Source organism: Anguilla anguilla, chromosome 18 (genome assembly GCF_013347855.1).
Source record: "Anguilla anguilla isolate fAngAng1 chromosome 18, fAngAng1.pri, whole genome shotgun sequence".
Taxonomy (NCBI): Eukaryota; Metazoa; Chordata; class Actinopteri; order Anguilliformes; family Anguillidae; genus Anguilla; species Anguilla anguilla.
The window spans coordinates 8,991,262-9,005,383 of NC_049218.1; the positions used below are offsets into that span (position 1 = coordinate 8,991,262).

Below are 14,122 nucleotides of genomic sequence, written 5' to 3' on the forward strand. Positions count from 1 at the left end.
ATCCACGGGCCCTCCCCCCGCGGGTGTCTAGTTTTGTGATTTGCGATTAGTGGGTGGGGCTAATGTTTTGATTGAATCTCAGCATGGGGTTTTAAACCGGAGGAAGAGGTGGGGCTGGGGGGGGCAGAAATCATTTGAGGGAACTCATTTGAAACCAATTCAGCCTTTCAAAAGGAAGATTATCTGCCAGCTTCCTCGTTTGCATTTTGCGGCGTGAAAGCTGTAAAACCGAACGGGGCGGTGAGTCAGCAGAAGGGACTCCGGCGAACGCAGGCGATGCCCCGGCAGCTCCAGCCTTCACCCGGCGACGCCTGGAAACCCGCGCTGCCAACGGGGCCCGGCCCTTCCGGTACAGGGCTGCACCCGCCACCCGCGCTGCCAACGGGGCCCGGCCCTTCCGGTACAGGGCTGCACCCGCCACCCGCGCTGCCAGCGGGGCCCGGCCCTTCCAGTACAGGGCTGCACCCGCCGCTGAAAGCAGCAGTACGGATAAACCTGTCCTGCTCAGCACAGCACACTCAGTCTGAAGCCAGGAGAAAATGAACCGCATTTTTCCTCCTCTTTTTGATTTCTCCACACCGCCAATTTTTTCCTCTTAGTTTCCTGGTTGGTTTGTTTCCTGCAGCGTTTGATCTGCACTTCACAGTAGGGGATGTAGCGACTGAGCCGCATGCTTATATAAACATTTTCATAAAGCTACAATTTAAGGGCGGAACGGTGCTTATTGCACTTTCGTTAGTTCGTTTTTAATGTATATAAAAGTAAACGGCTGAATAAGATGCTGATTTTTGAACGACTCGCTGCAAAAACAGCTTGCCCATCCCCATTCCATAGTTTTGGCTATGGAATTACTGGAGCCCATTTCGTGTGCAAACCTTCTGGCTCACAGACAATGTGAGGGAGGAAACATGTTTGCAGACGAGCAGTTGAGAAAAGGTAGCCGTGAAGTTATTTTCGGCCGTGACGAAAATGCTGCTCCCGGCGATCAACGGCTCTCCCGGCGATCAGGTGTTTGAGCAGCTCCAGGTTTTAAAAATAAGCAGGTATGCAGCAGCTCACTTTGCTCCTCCCTGGGATACAGTCTCCCTCCTGAGGTTTACTAAAAGGCAACTAAAGAATAAAGCCACAGTCATGCAGCACCAAAGCACCAATAAGCTGTCAGCAGGACACACATATTTCCTGCCACCGAAACAAGATGCAGCCACAACCAGGACTGAGACGCCAAACCAGGAGTCCTGAGAGAACAGAGAATAATGCTGTCTAATGCTGACTAATGCACTAGAGATACCCAGAGCCACTTTGCACAGCTCGCACACCATCCATTTATAAAGCCGAATATTTACTGAAGCAATTTTCTTCAGGTACCTTTGCCCACGGGTACGACAGCAGTGCCTCACTGGGGATCTGAACCAGCAACCTCTGACAGTACAGCAATGGCATTCATACAATGAAGAATAACATTTCACTCCTGGGCCACTGTGCTGTTCCCCTCAAACCAGCGCTGGGTTTGGGCTCCCTCCAGGGAGATGCAACTTTTCCTTCACACCCAGAGAAGGAAAGGCTGCATCTCCCACATGCATCCCTATTAGCTGAGAGACGGCTCGCTCACATGCACGCGCGCCTAACAAAGAACGGAGTCATTTTCTAACTCTCACCTGCAAACGCTCCCCCCCTCCCAAACCCAAAAGACATTTCTGGAATTTCAGAAATTTACCTGAGAGAACAAAGCACCATTATTCGCACACCATTATTGCATGTTGAACATCCTCAAATTCCCCCCTTTCCCTATGAATCAGCCACTGTTTTTATTCTAAATCAATGTTTTACAAATTACCCAATGATTAACAAAAGACAGAATTGGAAAATAGCTAACCGTTGAGGCAACACAAAAACAGCGCAAGAATGTCTTATGCTCCAATATTGTGTTTACTGAATAACTTCTTGTGAGGAAAAACAATTTCACTCATCATTTATTCACAGTCACTGTAATTGACCTGAAAAAGCCACCGATTGCCAAGTTCCCCTTGGCCAAAATTTCTGTTCCGTCACCTGGCTGTCATGTTGGTCACATGACCGGCCGGAAAAGCAGCACAATGCGGCTTTTCACAGAGCTGCGCAGCAGGTTCTGATGATGACAGATGTTTAGGTTTCTTACCTGCAGCACTTAGCCAAGTTAGTCAGGTCTCATTTACTGAGAAGACTGGGATAAAGCAGAGGGGGGGGGGGGGGGTTAATCTAGGCTTAATGTTTATTTATGAGAAAATTAGAGGCCACCACAGCAGCACAGTTAAGTGACTAGATTCACGTACTAATATTCAAGCACTATATTCACAAGCATGAATGCAGCAGAGTTGGACATACTCCATGCCCTCCAAACTGTGCGTGTTATCAACTAGTCCTGGAGCGATGACATCACCAGCACTTTCCAGCGAAACTTGAAACATAAAGGCCTATTGATACGGCTACTTTGCTCAGGTGGGATTAAAACACACAAAGCTTCAAAGTGCCTTGTTTCATTTTCAACTAAGCTGCTCACATAAATTCCACAGAAAAAAGAAAACAGATAAAGGCCACGTTTCACCATGGGAAAAAATGATCTTGTCGTAGACGAGTGAGATGAGTTGCTGGCTGTGCACTACAGCAGCTATGAATTCTGTGAAGAACTCTGTGCATTTCAATTAATCTAAAAAAGAAAACCTTGTGCCATTTCAAAAGGGGAGGGAGGGAGGGGCTCCCACCTCCACTACCTAAAATGATTTGCCTTGAAATTGTCAGCCCTTCCCAAAATGCACAGCTTCTAGTACATGGGCGTGAGGGGGCAGGCTTGCTGATATACGGGCAGGACCAGTGGACCCAGATCTGAGGCAAATATTAAATAATATTTGACATGCATTCATATAAATACCCATAATTTTATTTTTTTTTATTTGAAAAACCCCTGCAGTTCCTTGACATGACACTAAGCAAATGGTACAATCGTACAAATGAAATAGGAATTTTACCTTTCTTTTAAAACAGCCCATGATCTGCTGTAGTCCTAATGTGTCTAATGTGCCTAATGGGGAAATGTGTAATGAGTCTAATTAGTTAATGCCCTTCAGGCAGCTGGAGTATTTGCCCCGGCTGTGGTGGGGCTCTGCGGAGTTTTAGAACATCGGGGGCCTAGAAGCCAGGGACAGGGGCACAGACTCAGGGCTGCGGTCCCCTCTGTGACTCCCAGGGCTGTTGGGGTGCGTGGAGCTCCTGTCCTTTCCCAAAACAAGCCGAGGAGCCGGGTAACACAGAGCAAGGAAGGAAGTCTGTGTAGACACGCACAATCACATGCACACACAAACGCACACAAGCACACGAAAAACACACACATGCACACACCTCTGCCCATCAGAGGCATTGCTCAGGTAAGCGGGCTGGTTGGGTCTCTGTTAAACAAGCTCCCCGAAATCCAAATAAAAGAAACCCAAGAAAACAGCACCAGGACCACAGCAGCACATCTCTCCCCTGAGCGTCCCACAGACAGCTCTGCAACTCAGCCAGTACAGGAGCCCCTAACATGATCATCACATATTCCCACCAGCCTGTGCTTCACGGTACGGGGAGAAACAGGATGAAACCCCTGTGCTGCTGGTGCACATCTCAACGTACCTCGGCTTCAGTTTGTGAAAGTTTCTCGCAGACCCACATTCCACGACATGCCTGGATTTGATTCGACTGCGACCACCCCTCCTGCCTAGCACTCCGCTTCTCCCAGCCTGCGGCCCCTCTAACGCCACCCTTTCACAAGAGTAAAATTAAACACGCCACAGACACCGGCGGTCTCCGATGGCCTGCTTGGTCCAACAGTGTAGATGTGCGGGAAGCTAGTCCTTCGCCTATGAATTTAAAATTTTTCGCTCACCGTTTCCACATCGGTTCCGTTCACTTCCTCTCGTTTCGCTGAATTTTTATCCTGTTCCAAACCTGCAGTGTGCTCGGAACAAGGACTTTACAGACTGAAGGGCTGCAACATTACAGGCCAAACGCTTATTTTATGACAGTGGAGATAAGAGCACAATGACCTCTGCTTGCCCCGTATGCAAACGCCACGCCTGCCCTTCCACAGCCCAATTCTCCCACCTGGCAACGGGTCAAGAGGTGAGAGAGAAGTGACCGAGACGGACCTCTGAGGGTTTTCTATGGTTGCGATGAGAACTGACCTCCGGGGGGGGGCGGGGGCGGAGCCTGACACGGCTGATCAATACAGACTGAATTTACGACCACGGCAGCTTTTAAAATCCCGTGGTTGAATGGGTCGGGTTTACCATGCTGATACGCCTGTTCCCCGCACCCCGCCGAATCCCCATTCTCCCCTCCGTACTCCTGCCGACGCGCACGTATCCATTTCCCACACAACGCGATATATGGTAAATGGTAAATGGACTGCATTTATATAACGCTTTTATCCAAAGCGCTTTACAATTGATGCCTCTCATTCGCCAGAGCAGTTAGAGGTTAGGGGTTAGGTGTCTTGCTCAAGGACACTTCGACATGCCCAGGGCGGGGTTTGAACCGGCAAACCTCCGACTGCCAGACAATCGGTCTTACCTCCTGAGCTATATCGCCCCGTATAGGCGCGTCTTGCCAAACTCTCCACGGGAGCGCAAACTACTGAGAGTGTCACAATGGTCACTGCAGAGGAACAATACCCCGTGATGAACTGAAACATTTCCAGTTCGCCTGAAAAGCTCTCGTGCTGCAGTTCTACCCTGCCCGAAGTGACTTGCGTTCGTCATTCGCCTCACAATATCCACTTTGTGAACGGACAGAACAACCTTTCTGAATGACCCTACGCTTTAAAACACAATCGCGCAACACAGCAGGCTACCGCTGCGATCCTCTCACAGGGCCATCTAACACCCATAACACCGCTCTTTTTTTCGAGTTTCCGCATCAAGGAATTTTTGGAAACGTTATCATCTGACTTATATTTACTTTTTCTTTTTCTATTTTTTTACAATGCGTTTCCTGGTTTCATTTCACTGTTACACTCCATGCTCCATGTGATGGCTCAATCACAGTGCAAACAAACCTGGTGTCAACAGAACTAAGATTGCTGAAATGTTCTGGCCAAGTGAATCCCGTGGCATATCAGAAAGCTCAGTTTTGAACATTTTCAGACAGCTTTGTCACGAGGAGTCAAATGAGTACGGGACCCACTTGAAAAGGCCAACCATCCCAACACGAAAAGCATACAGTCTCCCTGGGAAACGGTCACGTCGAACTATCCGTTCCTTTCAACGGCGATTAAATGAATTAGGGGATCAAAACCAATCCTCAATAACAAAGGCTTCTGGTACCAATTAATTACCATATATGCAAATGTCCACCAGAGGGGCCGGACAGTTTACAAGAACCTGTACAGCTGTGTCCAGTTGATAACGCAATAAACACACAACGGCTTACAAACGTTTTCAAAGAGTTGCGACAGCAGCAAATAAAGGGAGTGGGCTCGTCTGGGATTCAGACAATGAAAGTGGTGTGTAACAGAACCACGCCTGTCAGGCTGGGCCCTTTCTGAGTCCGCAAAAAAAAGGTACACAGCCCTTATCAGGGTTCAGCAGTCAGCCCTGCCTCACACAGCGAGCAGCCCAAAAACCCAGCAGGGAAGGGTAACGGGAGCTACTGGGCAGTCAGTGCAGAGGGGTGAGGGTGTGGGGGGGAGCCGGTGAGTCTTACTTGCAGCCCTGAAAATTGTTATTGATGTGAACAGGGATTTGGATAGGCTACTGTTAGAGGAATTTGTATGAATGGGAGTCATAGGTCATTCTTCAGAGTGTAATCGCCCTGAGCGTACTTTATCACTGTCGGCAAGTTGATTAATGCTGCACTGCTGACATACCGTTTTACTGGAGGTGAGTGAGTCACATCCGTCGCCCTCTCTCTCTTTCTCTCCCCCTCTTCCCCCACCTTCCCTCTCCCAGCACAAACACCACAAAACAACCCGTTCCACACCATGGCCTGGCAGTACTGGCGAACGTGCCACAACATCAAATCAACATGGAGTTTCACGCGCAAACAACAACAGCATCGGGTCACACAGATTTTTAAAAGGGATAGCAGTGTTCTGAGATCTTAAGAGTTGTTGATGGTGGCGAGGGATGATGTCCATCTTCCCCCCGGAGGAGAACACGCCCCATCGCCGAGCGCCACCGAGGGCCAATGGCGTCAGACCGAACGCTTCTCGCTCGCTCGCACTCCCGGCTGCTCGGCTCACCCGAGATGAACCGGTTAATTATATAAAAGTCCATTGTTTGCCGCAGCCTGCATCCAGCAGCCCCAGTCGACCATGAAAGAACTTGGGAAAGTGCTAAAAAAAAAAAAAAACAAACAAAACAAAAAAAAAAAAAAAAAAACACACTCGAGCTGCCTGCGCTGTGGCCTTCCAACTCCTCCAGCAGGGCTGTAAAGAGAGCTGGAGCTTTAAACCGTCCTCAGACTGTCCACGTTCCCCTGCAGGTGCTCATCATCAAAAATCAAAATCCATATTTAAAATAATGACAATTTGCAAATACAAGCGCAGGCAGAATTATTTTTGCAGATCGGTAATAAACAGAACCCTGTATTTTCAATAGGAATGGGCTATTATCATATTATCATCTTATTTATTTAACATGAAGTTATTTATTTATTTTTTTAAATCACACTGTTATTATATTGCAGTTGAAAAGACAGGCAAACCAGTGAAAAAAAAAAATCAAATGCAAAAAAGAAAAATAAATAATTCTAAATTTCCCCCAGATAATTGTTTGGCAGTGTGGAAAATTTGCAAAACAAAACAAAAAAAAAAAAAGGGGGATGTTTGCAAAAATGCTCTGTTAAGCAAACTTTGTTGCAAAGGCGGGGTGGAATTCCAGGCTGCGCCGGGTGCTACAGAAAGAAGAATGGATCTCTGAAGCTTTTGGCAAACATCCATCACTCTCCCCATAAACTGAGGCGCGTTAGGCCCTCCCCACCCCCGCACTCGCAGGATGACAATGTCAGCATATTAAAATTCAGGCTCAGTAACACACCAAAGAGTGCTCCCAATGGCCTGCATCATTAAAAGCATACGGCCCTATTGCTTTAGTAAGAAGAACATTTCAAACCACTGAAAACCCTCCAAATTTGTGAAATAACAACTGGTGTTTATCAGGGCTCTTATTTTAAGGCTCCCAGGACACACTATTACATGCAGGCTATTTATCTGTCTTTGAAGTGACTGTGCGCACATCAAGATCAAAACAGCAATATCAACCTCATTGACACTAGCTGGATATTAATTTAAGAGATGAGCCATTAAGCCATTCATAAGCCATGAAGGTTAAATGGTGTCCTGTTCATTCACAGCAAGCCCTGGTGAGGGCTGGCCTGTTGCCAAGTAGCAGGGGACTTTTAAAATAACACAAGTAAAAACTTCCCAGTAAAAACTGAAAAAGTATTTAAATTTCTTTAAATGCAGCTCTCCTTGAGAGAAAGCTCTTCGGACTCCAAAGCACTTCCCACCCCTGCCCCAGAACACAGGGCAGGGTACACCGCGATCGCGAAGTCCTGCGTCTCGGAACAGAATGTTGCTTTCCGAAGAGATCATGTCGGCAATCTGCTCATCTCAGAAACCAGGAAGAGACGTGCCACTGAACACGGCCATCTCCCACGTGCACAATCTTAAAATCATCACCAGTAGGCCCTTAATTCCTCAGTGCCTATATATAACCTACTGTGCGCCCATTCACAAAAGCACAGTAGCCTAGTTATAGGCTCCATCTCCGTAGGAACTCAGTGATTTTCACTGTGTTGTCATCTCCAGAACATTGTACTGTACTCCTCATGAAGGATGCAGCCTGAAACCCTGATCCTGGACAGCTGCAGGGCATTCTGGTTTTTTGCTGTTACTGAGAACTTAATTCATCAATTAAAGCAATTAATCATACAGAAAACTCATATTGCTTATTTTAATTCAAAAACAAAAACCAGACAAATCTTTGGCTCTCCGGGACTAGCATTACAGACTTTTGCTTTAGATCGCAGGTGTCAGAATCCAACCCATTCTCAAGACTGTAATTGGCTGCAGCTTGAATGAAAGGAAACCACAAAAACCTGCAGACCTATAGGACTAATGTTCAACACCCCTTTCTGAGATGAAAGTAAGTAAATCCAAAGTCAGCACACAGACAGATCATATGATATTCTCCAGTTCCTATTTACTCAAATCTGGCTCTCAAAATGACTCCACAGGGATTTACACACAGCTGGCACCCGCGGTCCATTCTGAAAGCATGAACTCGGACAAAACCACAGCTACTGCAAAACACTCTGCTGTTTGACTTCAAGCTTAATGATTAGTCTTGTAATGATGGAGATTTTCAATCATTTACATTTAACCGTGGTTGAAAAAAATATGGTGCTGAAGCTGTCTGTGGGTTCATACCTATCTGGCGTATCTAGATGTTTAACTAACAAGCACGGAACTGTCCAGACCCACAGCGCAACTCACTTCCGCAGACATATTTTAGCTGGCACCACCTGCGCATGCGTCCTACTAAACGAAGCACCACCTGCGCATGTGTCCCACAAAACGTCCCTCAAAGGTCATCCGTGAGTGAGTGACCACAATTTTCCATGCATAGCCCACGGCAGCAGTTCCTGTGTGCCGTGGGAAAAACAACTGTACAACAGTTTTTCACTGTATTCAGAGTAGCACAAAATTACACCTCTTAGTCTGAAGCCTTTCATAAGCAATGCGACCTGGGAAAACAATGGGCATCACACACAAAACTTTTCTCATTCTTACTTTTGTTCTTAAAAATGTTCCTATGAAAAACCAATATGAGATTCATGACAAATGTACAGAACTTTTGTGCGTATCCCAGGTTCACGAGATGATGAATCCTGACGGTTTGTAAATTTTATGCGCAATCCTGTTCATTCAATTAGCATAATGAAATAGCCATGAACAAATACAGATACGAAAAAAAGATGAATGCCAAAATGTTCTTGGAAACATTCTTGCACCGTTTACAAACACGTGATCGTACACATGTTTCATGAATGAGGCCCAATGTTTTTTCTCTCTCTACTCCTACTCAATGATGAATTACAGAAGAAACAAAACGGTTTCATCAGTTTCCGTTGATGCTCTTTACTGATGGACCTCCTGCCATCTCCACAATAGCCATGGCGAAATATCACCATGACCTTTGTGACACTGTGACTGCGCAGAACCCATTTACTGTGGCACGGTGCACACATTAAAATGCACGAATATCTTCCTGTGTATACTGTAGGCTACCCAGGACTATCAAGAAGCCTCTTCATTCAGTTATGATCAGCAGTGCCAGCTGAACTTTCAAACCACCTGGCGTCATTGTGCTAAATTCGAGGAGCGTGCAGCAACCAATTGAAGCAGCAGTTTTCGCTTATTTAACAATGATAAACAAGAACTACACGTTCAAAGTGATACTGAAACGAGCATATTCCGGTGAGTTTTTAATAATACCTTGTGCGAGGTTGAGTTTAAAAGACCGGAAAATTGCTCCTGAAAGTCTATTCACTTGCCATTACCGCAGAATTGAATCAGGCGATGAACCGATTTAAAAAATCTAGACTTTTACGTGCACTAGCCTACCAGCTGCAATATTACGTTAACTTGAAACCAGTGATGACAATATATGATACAATGACATTCCGCAATCACTGACCATGACAGGTTTTAGTTTCGAATAATTCCGCTGGAATGCAAATCGTATCGACGAAATCTGTTAAGAAGAGCCTGTCAAATTCAAAATAAAGGTACTTTCAGGTGAGCCCTTGGTGTGAAAGTCGAATGCAATCTTTCCACAAATCATGTCAATTTCTACACGATGTAGGCAATTTTACACGGATTTCTGACCAAAGAACTTCGGGGATTCTGCATTGAAACAACATCCCTACTGCATACCGGTGCAGTTAAAGTATAACGAATTCGTCCCTGCTTGTAATAATGAGTAACATTACAATATCTGGAATAATGTCAGCGCTTTACTTTATTCTCAGGGGCTCATGCACCTCATAGTTGAGCTACAAAAAATAGATAAACATTTTCTCACACACGTAACAGATTAGAACACTGCATCCGATCCTAGCCACTGCATATAGAAGAATTACAAAAAAAACATTGTTGATCCGATATAGCGATAGCGACCTCATTTGTCCTCGGAATGAACAGGATAACTGCAGCGATTAACTTTGCAATTCCTGTATTGGATCAGGATGAATCGTGAGGTTTTACAGACTATTATCGAAATAATACCGTTCGGCAGACTTCATTGCCCATAGTAGATGATTTTATTAAAATGCTAGAGGTGCAGGCAACGTTACGGACTGCAGTTTGAATCGTGGGCTTTGATTTGTAGTTTCATATGCATATCCACCAATGGCAAACTGCTAGACCACAGTAACCTTTCATAGCGCAATACTTTGTTTTACTATTGTTTTGGAAGGTCGTAAATATTTTTACACTGTAAACTGGAAGGAAATAGAGGTAACATACTATCTGAATTGGGTAATATCCGTATACCTTCATGGCAGCCTAATATCAAAGACAGTCAAGTTGGCTGGTAAAATACAATGACATATTTTGTGACTGACACTGGCTGAGATGTAGGCTAGTATCAGCGACCAACTAGCAATCATCGCACAAATCAGCCAACCTCCAGGTAACGTAAACAGGCAGTGCGAGATGGCCAGCTGGACATAACTCAGCCTTGCGACAGTGAGGTAGCCTATTGCGTTAGCCAGATAGGTAGCTAACTTAGTAGGCTACGTCAAATGTGATCATTGTAAATGCAGCCTATTTATTGCGACATATGTATGGGGGAAAATTACAATCACGCACATTTTAAAGAGTTGGTACAGCAAGCGAGAAACTAGCCTACTTACCGGCATCATTTTAGCTTCGTACCGCATTTAAACCTATTGCCAATCCCGTTGATTGAGGGAGGATTCGAAGATGTTACAGCTGTTCCTGCGATCCAGAACAAACCGCAGTGGTGACCAGAAGAGTTTTCCTCTGTTCTGTCCGATAGACCGTAGCTTGGTAGCTACCAAACTAATTTAGCCCCGCCTTGTTTAAAAAAAATAGTTCAAGAAATGTAAAAAAAAGCTGATAGAGCTGTCCGTGTAGTTTATATCACGATGCTGCTTCGATTTGGCACCTTTGTCAAGTCGAATTATTCCTTCGTAGAAACTTGTTGCAAAGCGAGGAAACAAAGCCGTTTCATGCGTAAAGTTTCTCCAGTGACGATTAGCTGCTCGCCAGCTAATCATTACAAAATAGTCCACACCTGATGCAAGTTGTCAGCCTTTTGCCTTTCAGCAGGAAAAGCAACATTGCAGTCTAAATACAGCATTCCAAAGTAGGCTAAATAAAAAGTACACCTACAATAATTTATTGTGGAAACTCCACAGTTGTGGTCGCACATATAGCCTACACAGACACCCCGGACAATCCCCAATGTAAATTGCCTGTTGCCCTGCCTGGCGTGATCAACAAATGATAGCCCAGCCCTGATGACGTAGGGGGAGGAAACTCATTCTCCTGGAATTCAGATTCCTCCTCTTTTTGTTCAGGTTGCCCCTACACGTTCCCCTCATACCCAACTAGCCTACACATTATCCAGAAACGCAAAATGAATTCTGCCACACCAAAACCAATCAAACATCGTAATCTGTCCTATTAATGTTCACAGGTACACTATCAATGATATTTTTTTTGTTCAATAATGGAGTGTGAAGTTTACTCCAAACATGAACAATTGCTTTGTTATGGACAGAGAGAAACATTCAATTGTTTAAATAGCGGGCAAGATGCGCCGAACTTAAAAGGAAATGGACTGTCTAAATGCTATGTATTGTTTGTATTACATCCATGAATCGGCTACACTGAATCAAGAAAACAACGAATGAAACCACAAACGACAACATTTTCAATAATGCAACAATATTTTTCTATTTCTTCTATCAGATAAATGTAACCACGATATACTACAAACAATTTTTAAGTTCGGCCGTAATAGCTGCGTAATCACACTATACGGAGATGGCTGGCTACTGTGTGCACATTGTTTCAAATTGACTGGAAGCTGAATGTATGAAAAAGGACACGTATACCAGAATAAAATAATAAACAATTATCGTCAGAAAGAAAATAATTGGCATTTCTTCCGTGTTAATCATTGTTCTGCTTCACCAAACCACAGATGTAAGTTCAGTGTACCCAGTCTGAATTTTATTAAAATACTGCTTATACTCACAGACGTCTAAACAGTAAAATGTTCAGTGTTAAATCAAATCTTACAAAGTAAATTTGGTCCCTATTAGGCTCGTACTCTGTTAGACCTCAATTAACACGGGAGTACAAGTTAATGGTTACAGCCCATATTTCACTCCAGTTAGATTTTGTTAATATTTGTTGACCGTCTGTGGCCAATCTAGTGCTGTTTGACGGCTGTGCATGTCTTAGAGTCCTCTTTGAGGGTGGTGGGTTGCAGTGGGAAAAATTGTAGCTGGCTGCACGGGTTTCAGAAGCTCGTGTTCTGTCTTGCACCCTATAATTTAAGGGCATCATTTTATGATTTGGCTAGTCCCGTAAAGGAAAATAATAGGTCTACTCATAAAGGAAAAATGCATTAAAAAAAAAAAACAGTTCAAATAGGAGAAAGAAGCTAAACACTTATCAGATATCATAAATTAAAAAATCTGTAATCTTCCGTTTGTGTAATGGTTTCTTCTAGGGAAAATGGCACGAATTAACTTTTTGGCATGGATAGACTTCTCTATGAATGAATGAATGAATGAACGAATGAATAAATAAATAAATAAATAAATTTACTGCAGTACATATTTGCCCTGAAGCAATGTTGTGATGGCATGGCAGTGTTGGTCTATTTTAAAAACATTTGTTTTAATTTGACGATGTTTTAATTTTATATTTTTAAACATTATATGTAGAGCTTCGGCAAAACTGTGGTTTTATGGCATTACTGTTTTTAAAAAAAAATAAGTGCAAGTGCTCAACGTCCAGTGGACCGCAGTTTTGAATAGTCCACGAAATACAAAAACTATAAATCCCATAAATCAACTCGATTTCTGAAACTACGACAATCCACGCAAAAGGTTGGATTTGGATAGCCTACTAAGGATACAAGGACAAAACAGACATAAAGTAGTATGGTGTGCAGATTTGAATGCTCGCAATACAATGTGTGCGTGATTGGGATAAGTTTCAGAAGCTGAGTGAGGAAACAATGACAAGGATAGACATTTCTGGAGATATAGATGAAATAAACGATCAGGTTACCCCGGCAATTATGGCAGCAGATGGAGCTATACCCATTTGATTTTACACAGATTTATACAGATGGTACTAAACAACCTGAGACAGGAGTGACAGGATTTGGGGTGGCAATACCAGCAAAAGGAATTGGAATCAACAGAAGAACATCCAATAAGTTAGGGGTTTACACAGTGGAGATGTTGGCAGTGTTGGTTGCACTACGATGGGTGGAAAAAACTAGACAAGATAAGGTGCTGATATGCTCAGATTCATCCTCAGCCCTAGCAAGTTTAAGGTCTTTCCATTCAAACAGCCGTCAAGATGTTCTATGTGAAATCCTTCAGTCAGTCACAAGAATAGCAAATCAGGGAGGTCGGGTAAATTTTTTGTGGGTTCCAGCGCATGTAGGGGTGAAGGGGAATGAAAGGGTGGATGAATTGGCAAAGAGGGCTTTAAAGAAAGGAAATATAGAAATGCAAATCAGTATCAGTATAGCAGAGGTTAAATGTGTAATCTGGGGAAAAAAAACAATCAAATGTGGCAAGAAAGGTGGGTCAGAGAGGGGAAAGGGAGGCATCTATATCAAATCCAAAAGAGTGTCAAAGTTACTAGGTTAGGTAGTGGAAACAGGAGAGAGGAAACTGTGTTGACAAGGTTGAGGTTGGGGCACTGTGCACTAAGCAAAACACTGAAAATGGTAGGGAAACACCAGACAGGCTTGTGTGAGGGATGTCAGGAAGTGGAGTCAGTGGAGCACATAGTTCTGAGCTGTATGAAGTATGGGACACAGAGAGAGAT

The 14,122-nt window shown here is 44.2% G+C and overlaps 1 protein-coding gene across 1 annotated transcript in view; it reads right to left on the reverse strand.

Moving 5' to 3' along the window:
• LOC118217955 (apoptosis-stimulating of p53 protein 2-like) overlaps nucleotides 1–11,535 on the reverse strand; it is a 34,956-nt gene extending 23,421 nt beyond the window's left edge. The window contains exon 1 of the mRNA XM_035400210.1: nucleotides 10,930–11,535. Coding sequence (XP_035256101.1) covers nucleotides 10,930–10,956 — 27 coding nt within the window. The 5' untranslated portion in view covers nucleotides 10,957–11,535. The remainder of the gene's footprint in view (nucleotides 1–10,929) is intronic.
• Between the last annotated feature and the right edge of the window lie 2,587 nt (nucleotides 11,536–14,122).